Source organism: Eublepharis macularius, chromosome 13 (assembly GCF_028583425.1).
Source record: "Eublepharis macularius isolate TG4126 chromosome 13, MPM_Emac_v1.0, whole genome shotgun sequence".
Lineage (NCBI taxonomy): Eukaryota > Metazoa > Chordata > Lepidosauria > Squamata > Eublepharidae > Eublepharis > Eublepharis macularius.
In genome coordinates this window covers 52,931,746-52,948,197 of record NC_072802.1, presented here as the reverse complement: position 1 = coordinate 52,948,197, position 16,452 = coordinate 52,931,746, and the positions used below count along the sequence as shown (strand labels likewise).

Here is a 16,452-nt window from a genome sequence, read left to right as displayed (position 1 = left end):
TACACCTGATCTCCACCTCCAAGGCTTCTGAGGAGGCGCTAAAGGGTATCGGAACAGCTATTTAGTTTTCTCCAGCACTACTCAGTGGAAATGGGAGGCTGCCCCACAGGCTGTGTATGATGGTTGAGGGGGCCTCTGGAGTAATCTTATTTCTCGGTGAGAGAACATGGGTAAAAAGTGTCTGTGCAATGGTGAGGATTATCTCTGCTAATGTCCTATTGCACTGATCCCTGTCCTGAACAAGTTACGTGGGGGGGGGGGGGAGAATTGGAGGCAATGCCTCCCCCCCCAACAATGGTTTGCAGCTGTGAGCACTCCTATAGGTTCAGCCAGCTGGGGTCAGTGGTCCTAGTACAGTTCTCCCTTTTATAAATTTGCAGAATGAAAGCACTTCTTAGGCCACTGACGCACCCCCTTTGATCCCCGGGGAAAACTTCTAGTATGGTGCCTTTGGTGATCTTGATTCAGGCTTTCTCTCTTTCACCATGAGGAAGTGACCTATATAGTATAAGCAGGGGAGTGGGGTACAAAATGGTTGTCTGTACTCAGGAAGCACCCTAGCATCTTAATGATCAATTTTAGCACAAATTCTGTTTGCCACACTGTTCTCTCCCCTGTCCCCCAGCCCTGTACAGAGATGTCGTCGACATGCTGGGTCCACCAGAAGCTTTTTCGTTAGCTGTTCTTTCTTTTAAACTGAATGATACTTCAGGGATAAAGCATCCAGAATAACAGCACGTTTTGTCAAGGGAATCCCAAATAGCTGGAGCAAAGTAGAAAAACAGGTCATCTGATGGGGTGGGGGTGGCACATTTTTGTAGCTGAAAGGCTCTGTTGAACGGAGAAGCCAACCTCACAGCCGCTTCATCCAACCACACTGCTTGTGTATCCCCTGAAATCCCTCCTGTCTTGCTCTCCTGGGCTGGTCATTGTTGCCCCCCCTTTGCCTTCCGTTCTGCTGTTTCTTTCTTCCTCAGCAGAGTGAGGCTATCCTTCATATGGCCCGGACCCAAAAGTAACTAAAAGTTTGAGATTCTAAAATAAGGAGAGTAGATCTGAAAGGCCTGGCTCCTGAGTTCTTTCAAATTCGTATGCTACCTTTTGTGGGTAACTGCTTCCATTTGGTCCTCTGCCGCTGGTAAAATATGGAAGCAGGGAAGCCTGTGAAGTGTCATGTATTACTTCTTACTTTTTATACTGCCTCCACTTGCTTTTCCTCCAAGGAGCTTGGGGTGATTTCCTCCTTATTTAATCTTTGCAACAGCCCTGTGGAGTAGATAGGGTTACGGGCCTGGCCACTGTCACACAGACATGAGCTTCATGTCTGAATGGGGAGATGTGAACCTGTGTCTCCCCAGCTCTACACCACAGTAATAATTCCTAGTGCCGACTGAGGCTATGAAATGCCTGGCTAATCACCGACCAACCCAATAAAGAGATGAAGTGGGCCTCAATTTCACATCTGTCTCTTTAATAAATGTATACGCTACCTTTCTTCTCAATAGCCCCCTCCCCTAGAGACAGCAAACTTTTAAAAATACAAATATTTTAAAAACAGCCATTATAAAACATTGGATTCTATAACATATTTGGTAAAAAAGTGTATTCAACATAAGCCCAGTGAACATCCATAATCATAGTCCTACATGATCACAACAGTACTCCTAGTTCTAGATTGACTAAGAGGGTGAAATATGCCTAGTTTTTATTCAAGCCCCAGTGAATAGAATAACACTTCCTGATCATTTCTAATTCAGTAGTTGGCAGGAGTGTAACGGTGGGTCCTGGAAGGTCAAAAATGGTTCTCCCAATGGTTTCTAAATGTTTCCATTTTTATGTCAGGTTGGTATCCGTTTATTTTTTAGTGTAGAGAGTGATGTGTTTGTCCTGTGGGGAAAGCAGAAAGACGTTGGTGGCAGATCTTACATAACATGGTTGCTTAAAAACACAAGTAGCTGCTTAAATTTCATGTTTGTCTCCACCTCAAGTGTGAACATTAAAATGCCTTGCTTGTGTTACCAGAAGACACCTGACCTGCTGGAGAAAGGATCCTCAGAGTGGTCTGAATAGAATTTATTCAAGGTTGCCCACTGGTCATTTCTTCCCTGTGAAGAGAGTCATAACCGTTCTGCCTACTGTGAGAACTGATCATTTATTCCTTCCCTAAAACCTCCCCTCTCATCCCACGGCTACTAAGTTTACTCAGAAGCCTTTGATGAGGGTCTTTTAAAAACCATAGTGGGAGCTCATTTATAATGTCTGCTGGCTCATCCTTATTCACATATTTTTGAGTAAACGTTCTTGAAGAACTCCAAAAGTTTGGTAAGGTAACTCTTTGCAGAAACCATGCCAATACTTCTTCCGCAGGGCTTGTTCTTCTGTATCTTAAAATGTTCCCACCAAGTTACTGGGAACCAATATCATACTAACTGGCCTGTAGTTTCTCAGATCTCCCCCCGACCTCCGCCTCCAATTTAAAATCTGCATTACTTTTGCTCCTTTCCAATCTTGTGGTACAAAGAAGTTGTTTATAGCCATACTGGTCCAAAAGCAATTTCAAAACCAAGGATACCTTTTATTAGCACCAACCAACTGACATAAAACATTGACTTCACTCTTCATCAAGCTGGATGTTATAAAAAAAAATGAAAAAGTGAAGGATGGGGGAGATTTGATTTATATGCCCTCCTCCACCATTAGCTCCCAGAATGGTGAACTATCTAATAATAAAAATATGAAATAACTATTCAGTCATTAACCTGAGGAGAGTTGAGACTGCCCATTATTACAAGACATTCTCCTCTGATTGCTCCCCTTATTTGTCTTTTCAAGATTACCTCTTGAGTCTGGATCAGGAAAACAACAACATTGCTCTCAGTTTTAAGAAGTTACTTCTTTTGAAATCAAATGTAACCATGTTGTACTTTGATGGCAACCATCAAGATAAAGGCTGGCATTTCTTAAAAGCATAATCCTTAGTCTTTTTGTGCTACAGAACATTTCCCTATTCACAGCTGTACCAGTAACTACACAGCCTTTCAAACTAGGTCTTCCCTGGCCACTTATAATTTGGCGGGGGGGGGGGGACAGACTGAGGGAACAATTGGCTGCTGTTTCGTGTCGAGATGACCAGCATACTGGATAGGGAAACAGCTGATGTGTCTACTCACCCAGATGTTGGATATGGCTTGCTGAGTTCAGACTGAGGAGTTACTGTCAGCTCAGGCTGAGGGACTGATGGTGGATACCCATGACGGAAGTCAGCTAGAATGTCAATCAAGTCTACCGTGCAGAACTGGACCTGGTGGAATTGAAGTAAAATGCATTTGTACATTTATGCTGTCCGGGTGGAATCTAAGTCCGTTTCCAACATGTAACCAGCATGTGGACTGATGGTTCAATGTATTTGACCCAAGAGCCCCAGGTTCAAATACCAACTATGAAGGTAGCTTTGGGTCAGTCACTCTCCTCCACAATCCATTCTCCATTTGTCAGATGGGAATAGTACCACCTACAAACCCTGAACAAACAGAATCCTTTGCCTGGACAGGTGAGGCAGTTAGTGAATGGAGATGAGGCTTTTTGGGTGACAGAACCTTATTTTCCAAAACCATAGTAGGAGCCCATTTATAACGTCTGCTGGCTCATCCTTATTCACATGTTTGTGGGTAAACATTCTTGATGAACTCCAAAAGGTTGGTGAGGTAGCTCTTTGCAGAAGCCATGCCAATTCTTCTTTGGTAGGGCTTGTTTGGCAAGGCTTGTTCTTCTGTTCCTCTCCCTTGAGACTCATCCGGTGCTTACCCTACTCTCTTTTAGGCACTACACCAAAATATTTCTTTTTAATTAAGGAGTTGCCATTTTAGAATTGTTTTTACAATCTGCACCTAGTCCAATGACTGTTACAAGGATCATTTAAGCGGCTATATGTTTTTATGTTCTGGGTGCTTTTCTTTGCTGTGGGAGTTTATGTGCTTTTGCACTCTGGGTTTTTGTTGGCTGAGTTTTTTAAACTTGTTTGCTAATTTTATTGATCATATAATCATTAAAAAATTATAATCATTATAATCATTTTTTTAAAAAATGATTTTATCTTGTTTTATTTTGTGAGCCACCTTTAGCAGGCATCTGAAGAGGCAGCATATGCACTTGCTAATTCTCCAGCCTCCAGTTATGGGGACACTCATAGATACCAAGTACAGGTCTTGGATCTTAAAAAATATGCATTCTTGTAAAAACATATGAAGATTCTTCACACCAAGTCAGACAACTGGCCAGTTTGGTGTAGTGGTTAAGAGCGTGGGACTCTAATCTGGAGAGCCAGGTTTGATTCCCCACTCCTCCACTTGAAGCCAGCCGGGTGACTGTGGGTCAGTCACAGCTCTCTCAGAGCTCTCTCAGCCCCACCCACCTCACAGGGTGTTTTGTTCTGGAGATAATAATGACATACTTTATAAACCGCTCTGAGTGGACATTAAGTTGTCCTGAAGGGCAGTATATAAATCAAATATTATTATTATGTTATTATTCATCTACAGTAGAGTATCCATTAGGCTATTAAGGTTCTCTGCTCTCCATTTTATCCTCACTACAATGCTGTCAGGCTATGCTGAGAGAGACTGGCCCAAGGTCACCCATAAGAATCAGCCTGGGTATCACAGATGTTGGGAGGGCATTCTAATCATCTGGGCTCTGAAGAGATCAGTGCTGTCTGTTCTAAGTGGTGGCAGTTCTCTAAAAGTCTCTCTACACATTACTAAGCACTTAGGAATGCTCAAGTGAAGGATGGTACCTGTAGTCCTCGATTCACATGCAGGCTGTTCTTACTCTGCACATGTGAATGCCACTTTTGTGGGAGCGCCCTTTGAGTGATCGCATCTGCACTTGATTCCACAGAGCAAAGTGCCAATTCAGCTCTTGTTTTCACTGCCCTAGGCTCCTTTGAATTGCCAATTTGCATTTCTTTTAAGATGTGAGAAAGTGTCAAGATCTGTATTTCAATGAATAATGTGAGGGAAACTGGGATACTTTTAGCAGTTGAGATGGAACTGATAACAAACTTGTGTATGTATTCACGCAGAGCAAATTGAAGTGTGACTGTGGGAGCGAGCGCATGGAAAGTTGGAGGAGGGACACTGTGAAATGAGGTTCACTTGAGCATCTCTAGGTACTTAGTAACATGCAGAGAGACTCTAAGCCTCTCAAGCAATCCTGGGGACTGAACCTGGGACCTTCTATATTCAAAGCAGGTTTTACCACTGAGCCACAGCCCATTCTAAATAAAAAGAATGCAAATATGCCTAGAAGCGAATGGTCTATGTCTGATTTATTCTCAAAATCTGGAAGAGTGTCTGAATGCAATCTTCCCCTGGTTTGAAATATGATTTGGTGCCCTGAATAGCATTTCCGCCCATGCTTAACAAAAGCAGAGTAAATTACACAAAATGTTTGTGCAAACCTGCTCATTGTAAAGAATTAATACAGGTTGCAGAATCTGGATTATCAAGGTGCATAAATTAGGGAGCTTTGCAGCACGAGATGCATAGAGCTCTCTGGAGATGTCTGTGAGAGTAATTGAGAGGCAGATCTTGCATACATGAAACTGCCATACACCGAGCCAAACTATGGATCCATCTCGATACTATTGACCGGTAACAGCTGTCTAGCATCTGAGGCTGGGATCTCTTCCAGCTCCACTTCTCGAAATCCTTTTAGACTGTTAATTTTTGTAATGAAGTAGATGTCGACTGGAGAGGATTGAACACGGAACCTTCTGGGTACAAAGCCTACGCTCTACTCTCTGAACAATGGTCCCTCTTGCAGAGTATGATTGACACTGACCGCATCCAGCTGAGCTTCTGTGTCCTCTTGGGCCACATCACCCGGCAGTTTCCTGTGCTTGGCCACCATCTGAAAGAGGTTCAAAGCTGCCAGCTTGATCTGCCCCACCTCCAAGGTCTTCTGGGCAGCTGTGTTCTGGATTCTGTTCCAGATGGACTCCTGCAGTGAAGATTCAGTTACAGAACAAGGAGTCCAGTAAGAACACTGCCACTCGCAATGTACCCCCTGGAGTGCATCCTAGTTTGCCCAAAGCTGCTGCATTGTTTTTTTAGATACAGAGGATCTGTGCCACCAATAACTCCCACGCAGGTAAAAAGCAACTGATGAAGCCTTAAGAGTTAGCAAGGGGAGAGACTATAATAGCTGTTGGCCTGTGCCTGCAGCATAGTTTTTAAAGAAACAAAAGCTCCATCAACAAGCACCCATCTTAAGACTCCCCACACACTAGAAGCCAGCAATGAGCATCGTTTTCAGCCTGAGGGCCACATCTGCGTCTTCCCTGCAGACTGCCAGCCTTGGGAACAAAGAGGAAGAGGTACCGTTCAGCTCAAAGATCTCACAAGCAAGAGAGACCCAGCCATGAGCCTCTCCCATACTGTGATGGCCCTTTGCCCCCAAGCTGCTTGGTCTGGGGAGCAACTGAAACAGTCCAGCAGGCCAATGCCCCTAACAGCCAGCATGAGGGCTGAATGAAAAGCTCTGGCAGGTTGGATGTGGACCAACCCCAGGCTTTCATTCCCCACCCCCCCTGCCCCTGCTCCAGACCCAGGCAGGGTCTGTGTGCCCCATAGCACAATTTCCTAGGTTGCTGGCCCATTGATACTTCTGGAGAAGCCGTCTTTTCTCAGTCTAGCTTCTTGATCATGGCAATAAATTGTGGTAACGTTATTCTGCTGTAGCAACCTAGCAATTGTTAATTTTTATTCTTTTAAAAACTAGAAAAAGCCCTGCGGTGGCACAGGGCAAGGAAAATGGTGACAAAGTGAGAGGGACCTTCAAAACATGCCTCTGTCTGTCTACACAACGTGCAAAGGTGTGATCTTTCCAAAAAGATCATATCAAACCAAGTTGGGGAAAGATCACAGCATAGCGGGGGGGGGGGGTGGACATGGGAAGAAGATGATTAAGCAAGGTTGCCAGATGCTTAGTGCCAGCAGGAGACACCCCCCCTCCTCAGTACTTCTTGTTCCCCCACCAGTGCTTAAGAGAGGTGAGAGGGGAATGAAGGGGGAACTGTGTCAAGAGACACTGTGATGTCACTTCCAGCTAGGAATATGGAAGTGACATTGCCATGTTGTGTGACACTCTAGGGATTTCCCGGATCTTTATGATTTTTACAGGAGAGCTTCAGGGAAACGCTATACAGTTGTGAGTGGCAATGCCATTCCTACCTGTCTCCACTCCCCTGAGCCTCCTGCCAGATGTCAGCCCAGAGCCAAAGTCTGGCAACCCTATCATTAGGGGACAATATTGTACAGATGCTCAAAAAACCCCACTGCAGCTTGGATGATAGGCTGGAGCAAAAGTTCAATGCAGACACAAACTAAGCTGAGTCCTCTTACCCCTTCATGCACCCTGATCTGGGCCTCTTCCAGCTGGGCCTGCAGCTGCGCGATCTGGTTCTTTTGCCGCAAGATCTGGTTGCTGCTCTCTTCTACGTACTTCTGCAGACAGGCATGTTCCTCTTCCAAAGCTTCACGGGTCACAACCTCCCTCTGTGCCAACTTGGCCTGGGTGGCAGTTAGGGTTTGGAAACGGCTTATGAGCTCCGATATTTCCTGAAACTTGGGATGAGGAAGCAAAAATAAAACAGATGGCAAGTACATGATCATTCCCCTGAGATAACAGATACCGATCTCTGGAATCCACTTTAGCCTGTGACCGCCCGAAAGCTACAGCGAACAAGACTTTAAACATGTACCAAAGAGGTTCACTACCACTGAACTTGGCTGGCACTTCTTTCATTTCTCAGAAGGGTCACCTAGAAGAAAGTAATGTTGCCAGCTCCAGGTTGGAAAATTCCTAGAGATTTGAGGGGGTGGAACCTGGAGAGGCCAGTGTTTGGGGAGGGGAGGAGCCTCAGGTGGTAATAATACCAGAAAGTCCACCTGCCAAAGCTCCCATTTTTTCCAGGGGAAGCGATCTCTAAGACCTGGAGATTGGTTGCGATTCTGGAAGATCACCAGCCATCACCTGGAGGTTGCCATCTCTCTAAGAAAGTGGTACCATCCCTTGGAACCTGGTGTGGGCAGAAACGCACTGCACACCTTCCCTCCAGGCGCTCCTCTTTTTCGGAAGCGAGAGGCTGCGTGACGAGTGAATGAATGCATTGGTCCAGGGTAGGCAATGTGCTGAACAGTGACACACTAGGCCATTCTGCTCATCACTGAAGCAAGCCACTGAGGCACTGGGCAGTGCTGCTGGGTCCGGTGGTATGGGAGACGGGAACACAGAATGGGTCACGCAGCTCCAGTGAGCTAAACCAGTGATGCTTGAGCAGGAATTCGCTCAGAGGACTACAGCCTCTGTTACTACGAGTTGCTAAAGAAAGGCGGGGAAATAGGTGCTCTTATTATTAACATTACTTTCACACATATTGCATAATGCACTTTCTGTGCCCTTTAGTAATCCTTTGCAAGTAGATTTTCCTGTTTTGCACAGAAGAATCAAGCTGCAAACGATTGCTAAAGATTATTGAAAAGGCATTATCCAGCTCGTGTGAAGAGGCAGCAATGGAGACACCAGGGCTGCTCCTGTAGTACTCTATAGGTTGCAGGCCAGCGATACATTTGCTATGAGAATTAAGGAGTAAAAAGGCGTAAAAAGGCCCATCTGCTCCAAAGTTCCTGGCTGCAGACCTTGGCTTGCACTAAAAAAAATATTTCAGGGTTTCCTTCTGGCATTTTAGGCCACCCCACTTAGCCTTCTCACCTGCTCTGCCTTTTCTAGAACCTTTTGCAGGTATTCAGGAAAGGCCTTGTGGACCTCCAGGCGCTGCTGCAGCTTCTTCTTCACAGAGAGCAGGTGGGCAATTTCCTGCCGAAGATGCTCCACTTCTGCTGTTCGCTGCACCGCTTGTTGCTGCTCTTCCCCAGCTTTCCGCAGGGCCCGGCTGCGTTTGGCATCATTTTCCTACAGATCCAGAGGAGTTAGCCGTGTTAGTCTGTAGTAGCAAAATCGAAAAGAGTCCAGTAGCACCTTTAAGACGAACCAACTTTACTGTAGCATAAGCTTTCGAGAGCCAAAGCTCTCTTCGTCAGATGCATGCATCTTCATCAGAGGTTGATTCCGCACACGTTGGATAATGCACTTTCAATGCATTTTATCAATCGTTTGAGGTGGATTTTTTGTTCCGCACACAAAAAAATCAGTTCCAAATGATCTATAAAGAGGATTGGAAGTGCATTATCCAACATGTGCGGAATCACTCAGTTTCATACATCTGACAAAGAGAACTGTGATTCTCAAAAGCTTATGCTACAGTAAAGTTGGTTAGTCTTAAAGGTGCGACTGGACTCTTTTTGATTGTCCTACAGGAGAGGGGACAGGGCTCAAGCCACATTCCCCCTTACCCCTCTGCACAGTGGTTCAGCAATTCAAGCCATGGCTTCCTATGAACTGATGGTTAGCCAGTTCATCAAAACAAGAGTCATTGAATCACATCGAATAGTGGTGGGTTCAGTAGGCCATATCCTCTCACATCTTGCTCAGGAAGCAGTTTTCTAGCATTCCTCTCTGTTCCTGCAGCCCCTTCTGGCCTCAAGATAGATAACTTCAAGCACTGTGGGACTCATGGGGTGGAATAGCTGCACGGCTGGGTTATTCTTCTATTGCAGTAATTTAATCAATTTATTAAAGTGAGTGTACAGCTTTTAGACTACTTTAGACTCAACTGAAGTTAAAAAAATCTCTCTCACACACACACATACACACCCAACCTCAGTGCAAGAATCCTTAATCCCCCCATAGAATATCTGGCAATATCTGGGTCTCCAGACCTTCAGGAACTTGTCAAACTTCACGACCGCCTTTTTGAGCTCTTTTTCCTTGCTTTCCAGCTCCTGCCGACGATGCTGCAAGTTCTCCATCTTCATTTGAAACTCCTGCAAAAGGAACATCAAGCTGTGGCGTGGAGGCTATGTACTTTCCAACACACACACACCCAAATCGTACGTACGTTTTGCACTAGCAGAATAGCTATCCTTTCAGCTTTCTGATGTAGCTGCACTTTTAACCACAGCATGAGAACTGGTCTATGACAGAGGCTAAGGATGCAATCCTGAGCACGCTTACTAGAGAGTAAGTCCTACTTAATTCAGTGGTACGGTTTTGTGTATACATGCTTACAATTGCATGCTGATAGACTGACCACTCTAAAGGGCAATAGAGATTTCTAACTGAATTGTCAGCAACTTCACCAGACTACAGTTCCATGGATTCGTTGCAGGAAGCCAGGGCAACCTTGCTCTAGTGAAAACTTAAGATAATGGGTTTGCAGAAAGAATTAGGGCAGAGTTCTGACAATGCAGAAGATCTTGAGCCTTGGCCAGAGACCCTTGATTTCTGTACTTGTATTTATTTATTTATTTATTTTTAACATGCCCTCCCCCGCAAGCAGGCTCAGGGCGAGGTACAACATTGATTAAAATACAACTTAAAATCAATTATAAAAACAGATAAAATACTGTGCCCCTTTCAGGGCAACCAGCAGGAGTGGACTCTCCATACCCCTTGTAGAGGGAGACCGGTGGAAGGCTTGGCAATGATGGGCTGAAATTAGCCACCACCATATGCCTGGCGGAACATCTCTGTCTTACAGGCCCGCCTAAATGATACAAAATCCTAGCGGGTCCTCAGACAGAGAGTTCCACCAGGTTGGGACCAGGACCAAAAAGGCCCTGGCCCTGGTAGAGGCCACCCGAGCCTCCCTAGGGCCAGGGACCACCAGTAGATGTTTTCCGGTTGAACGAAGTGCTCTCTGGGGCACATAAAGGGAAACAGCTTGTACAAGAATTCATGCACATCCATCAACAATGTAATCCAGCATCGTAGACCTCTCTCATCCTAGTTTGTTTAGCAAGCTCATACAGCAATGTAATTACCTCCTTCTGGGCTAACAGAGCTTGTTCCACCTCTGCCAATTCTCTCTGTTTCTCTAACAGGCAACAAGCAGGGGGCAAAAAGTCATTTTCTCTTGCAGGGGTTTTCCTGGAATAAACATACAGGGATCACATCGACCTTATCTTTGCTGTGCATTTTTGGAGATAATTGCTGTGAATGTACAACCCCTTAAACTCAAATTGGGCATTCTTCAGCTAAATCCGATCATGCAGTTTAAGAGAGAGCCTGTGCCTCAGAGGCAGAGCACAGAACTGACCTGTTGAACTCACTGCTGTGGGATTATAGTAGTGGCCGCTAGCTTAGACAGCCTTTAAAGAGGATTGGACAAGTTCATGGAAGATAGGTCCATCAATGGCTACTAGCCATTGGGTACTCCTCATTCAGAGAGGCAGTTGGTAGCAACAGAGGGAGAATGCTGGCTTCTGTACCCCTCCTGTGAGCCTTTTGGGGAATCTAAGTGGCACACAGGAAGCCAGACTACACGGACTATCAGAGTCATATATCAGCTCTTTTCTTATGCTTTGAAAGTTCAAAGTCCTAAATTCAGTCCTAGATATACTCAGCTACAGGCTCTCCCACTGCAGGTGCTGGGAAAAATATTCCTTGGCTTCAAACCCAAAAGAGTCACTGCTAATCTATGTTGAGCCATATGTACTGTTGGTCTGTATCAGTATATAACAACTTTATATGTTCACACATGTCATGATGATTTGCACATATGAATAGTCTGTCCCAGGTCTAACACTACAAATAGAACTTCCATATAATCTCCTATGCACTGCTTCTCAGTGAAGTCCGGTCACCTGTTCGGCTACCCAATCATCACTTCCTGGGAAATCAGCTGATATACACTAATGTGTGAGCCAGCACTCATGTGCATGCGTGCACAGACACATACAAATCATACAAGACTGATGTTAAAAGAGACACACCCAGCATATTAGTGGGAGCCATGATACACTACGTTAATTGCTTCAAAGAAACACACTCACATGTTCTCAATAGAACTTACAACAATGTTTTTAGGTAGGACAGACAAAATGCAATTAATTTATGATATTTCTTGCCATCATATATGACGGTGCTTGAGAGATCTTTGAAAAGGGGGATTAAACAAGTGAATGGATGCCTATCAACAGCTATGCAGCAGAATCGAGAAATGGAACTTCAGCGTTCAGAGGCAGCATGCCAATGAATTCCAGCTGCTGAAAAGCAACAACTGGAGAAAGCAGTTGCCTGTATGTCCTGCTTATGGGCTTCCTGGAAAAATATGTTGGCTACTCTGGAATGCTAAGTCGCGTCCATGCGTTTTCAGTTTCATGTCTAAACTGAAGCAGGGTTTTTTCCTTTCTTTTTAGCATACACACAACTTTGTGCCCTAATCGTCCACTAGCCAGGTTTTCTGCTGTTTTTCTCCAATCATTCCCAAATCTGCCTTATACAATCTTTTGGAAAAGATCACAAAGCATGTTGTGTGGAGCGGAAAATGCACATTTTCCGGTGCAGGTGTCACCGGAAAAGGTGCCCTTTGCCTTGCACTAGTATCCTACGCCTGCCATTTTCAGGTGCACACTGGGGAGTGGAAATGGCAGCCATGGGGCCTGAGTCAAGCAAAGTACAGGGGAAACCACTGGTCACTCCTCCGCCTTCACAGTGGCAATGAAAGCTGCACAGAAAAATTCCAGCTGTGTGGAATCCTAGCCTACTTGGATCTTTGATCTTATCCAGTGGGCTCTTCTTAAATATGGGACACACATTGTCCAAAAAAGTCTGATGAATCTGAAAGCCAAACTATCTTCAAGGTTAAAGCATAGGCTCTGCTGTTAGCCTTACAACTGAAGCCAGTATGCCTACAGAAGACAGCAAGCCAGTCTGCACCTGGAATGGTCTTGTCGGCCTATGACATTTGCAAGAACTTAAGAAACAGGCTTACATGAGTCAAGCCATAGGTCCATCCGGCTCAGTATAAATTACAGCTCTTCAGGGTACACCTCAGCATCCAATATCTTTTTTAAGCTGAAGAGTCAAGGCACGGCCTTCCTCCCTGTAAAAAAGCTATTCTGCTATGAAGTCTACGAAGCTGCCTCTAGCCCATGAAAGCTTCTGCCGCAATGAATCTGTTTGTCTTTGAGATGCCATAAGATTCCTTTTTTAATTTTTGCTGGCGCAGTCTTAATGCCGCTAACCCACTGGAATCAGATGGTTGGTCGACTGACGGGCAACAGCTCTTTGGATTCTTTGGTACTGCCTAAAAATCCTTTGAAACTGACAGATGCCTGGGCATAAACCCTGGACTTTCTGCATGGATTCACCATCCCATCCCTGCTGCTGCTGCATTCATGCATGCTAGAAATAAACTTCATTGAACAGCACTTTGAAAGCTGTTGCTAGACACATATTGTAAAATAAAGCCACATATTGTGGATTAATATGCATTCGGCGCATAACTGTGGGGGAGAGTGGAAGGGTAGGGACATTTTGCTGGGGGAAAGGCCTGCAAGCATGTTACCCTGATAATTATGATTATTTATATCATTTCAGAAATCCTTCAGATTCCCCCCCCCCCCCCTTTATAACTCATGACAAGATCTGAATTGGACGGCATCATGCGTCTTCAGCGCCTAACGATTATGCACTTCAAGCTTGTTCCGGGCCCAGAGAGAGGATGCTGGGGCCCCGCATGAGCGCGATCGCTCTGATAGGCCACTTACTCACCCAAGCACCCCTGCTTGCAGAGGTTTCTCCCCACCCCGCACTGCAGCCCTGTTGCCCTCTCCCCAATCTTACACCGGCAACAGTTTGTCCCGGAAAGCCGCCCTCACTCGCTCCTCTAAATCCGAAGCCATCGTTCAGCAGCCAAAGCACCACCTCATCTCCAGCGGCCCCCCCCTCCCCCACCGCTCGCCGTCGAGGTTGTTGCAAAGGTCCGAGGAAGCCGACAGCTTGCAAACCTTTTCCCCAGAAGCTGCGCGAGCCCCGCCTGCCCGTTGCCATGGAGACCAGCAGCACAACGTTCTGTTGCCATGATCACGCGTCCGCGAGGCTGTTCGAGCGCCGGAAAGTTTTTCTTCTTACGCCATGCATAGGACGGCTGGATGGAGAATCGGGATGTCGCTGTAGAATACGTTTTCACGTTATTTCTCCATCGAAGAGGGTGGGTGGAGCTGGACGGGTCGCAAGAACCCCTGAGAATTGGGGGAGAGGAGTTCATTATCAAGTATAGTATTCCCCTACCATTGCAACTGGAGCACTGCACACTGAAGCCTTACAAAGAAACTGCATGAGGAGGTTAACTTGTTTCTTGCTGGAGGGTAGAAATTTATACCCCATCGGATTTAGAAGCCATTTTTAAAAGCACCAACAATAAAATGCAAATAAAAACCAAACAACTAAAATCAGGAAATAAGCACAATAAGCAGGAGATAAACATCATAAAATAGTTTCAAAGGCTGCCAAATAGCTGGGGATGTAATTTATATCACACACAGTTCATGGTCTTCTTCTCTGGATTAAGTCATAAAGTACAGGATTAACATTCTGATGTGTGATTTGAAAAATATTGGTTCAATGAACGGATGGGACTGGTAACTCAGGGGGGTGGGACCCACCAAACTCGAAGAAATTATACCGAATGGACACCTCCAGTACTTTCTGGTTGGGAATCCTAGCTGAAATCAGTACCAGTCTGTGTAAAGATGTGTCTTGTCTCCTAACATGAAAATGAGGGCTAGACTTTCTAATGCTAATCAGAAGCTCCAAAAGCACCACTGCCAAATCCCCCTCTCCTATTGCTGTACGTGGACCATATTGCAGTGAACTACCAGTTACCAATGCTAATCTCATCTTTGGAGCTACGGTCAGAAAAAACAATCTTTGAGATTATGTATATAGGGTTGCTAACAGACCTGAAGAAAAAAATATCCTGTCCCTTTTAAAGAGATCTAAATGGATGTTATTTACCTCCATATTATCTATTTACAATATTTATAGTCTACCTTTCTCTGTGCAAATCAAGGCAGATTAAACAGTGTAATTCAATGCGATCAACAGCTGGGTATAGATAGCAGAAATGTGAAAACAAGCAGAAATCTCATATGGAGCTGAAACCATGTTGACAACAGTAACTGACAGTGCGCAGTAGTAGCATAATTCTTAGGATAATTCTTATCCCTTTATCAAGGCATCTCTTTTAACCATTTACTTACAGTATAGTCCTATTACCTGTATAGTCCTATTACCTGTGTAAGAAAGTCCCCCTGTGTAAGAAAGTCCCCCACGTTGCAGATAGCCAGGAGAGTGGGAGCCGTTCCATAAGATGAGGACCACTACCGAGAATGTGTGTGTATGGGCAGCTGTTTGCCCATTTGCAGAGTTGCACCCGGCCGAAGACCCTGTTCAGATGCACAGTAAAGCACAGGGAGAGAGGCGCTCCCCATAGATATGAGGGACCAAGGCCATAAAGGGCTTTGTATGTGACAGTCAAAACCTTGAACTGAGCCTGGTAACTGATGGACAGCCAATGGAGTGACTGCAGAATGAGAGTAATATGCATACTCTGCCTAGCTCCTGAGAATAGTCGAGCTGCAGCATTCTGCACCAACTGGAGCCTCCGAGTTGACTTAATAGGAGACCTACGCATAGTGCATTACCATGGTCTAGTCTCGATGTTACCATGCCCTGGATCCAGGTGGCCAGATCAGCCGAGTCATGTTAGGGGCCATCTTTTCATTTAGACTGAGTTTGAGGATGGCATTTTTTGCAACCGTATTAACTTGCTCCTCTAGCAGCAGCGCTAGGTCCATTATAACTTCTAGGCTCTTAACAAAGTCTGCAAGGGTCATCTGAACCCCACTTAAAGGTAGAGTAACATGGGGGATAAGATTGCACCCTGTGGTCATGCCAATGAAAATCTTCACCTGCCTATTTCCACACATTAAGCTTCTATTAAAAGAACAGGGCATTTTTCTCCAGGCCTGCTGGCAATCTTTTGTGTGTGTAGCCAATCATATTTCAATTTTGTCGGTATCAGAGTCAACCATGACTGCATCTTCCAAAAATGTGGGCATAAAGAGAGAGGGGAAAGCTGAAAGAATATAGAACAAGAACTATCTGCCTGTAATCATAATGAAGTGGCAGGTGAACAGATAAAAAATATCAATTTAATTGCAGAACACTGAAAAAAATCAACATGCTGTAAACATACAGGGAGTTCCAAAAGGCATAATATCAAAAATTTGAGCCGAGGTAACCCAAATGGTGTTGATTTTTTTTGGTTGATCCTTGTAGCAAAAACTGTACCTACTATTTTCTTTTTTTTATTATTCTGTGGTTTTTACTAGTCCATATAATTCATTCTGCTTTGGTTGATCAAGGGGAGTTATATAATTCTATATAACCACTAAACATCTTATTCAACAACTACTGTAGTTTTAAAGAATTCTCTGAGCATCATCTACAAATTTCCCAGACAGATTTTTCCACAGCCGTACT

General features: G+C 44.9%; 1 protein-coding gene across 2 annotated transcripts; it reads right to left on the bottom strand.

The window, feature by feature from the left end:
- Positions 1-1,501: 1,501 nt before the first annotated feature.
- On the bottom strand, positions 1,502-13,830 carry CFAP73 (cilia and flagella associated protein 73). Of its 2 annotated transcripts, none has more exons than XM_054996861.1 (8): positions 13,750-13,830; positions 10,944-11,049; positions 9,840-9,944; positions 8,773-8,973; positions 7,404-7,625; positions 5,842-6,000; positions 3,171-3,301; positions 1,502-1,887 (listed from the first exon to the last, which is right to left on the bottom strand). In XM_054996861.1, exons 1-8 carry the CDS (start codon positions 13,806-13,808, stop codon positions 1,839-1,841), a joined length of 1,032 nt encoding a protein of 343 aa, XP_054852836.1. In that variant the 5' UTR covers positions 13,809-13,830; the 3' UTR covers positions 1,502-1,838. The 2 variants fall into 2 exon arrangements, with proteins under 2 accessions (XP_054852836.1, XP_054852837.1); XM_054996862.1 differs by having other exon boundaries at positions 7,404-7,619.
- Positions 13,831-16,452: the final 2,622 nt, after the last annotated feature.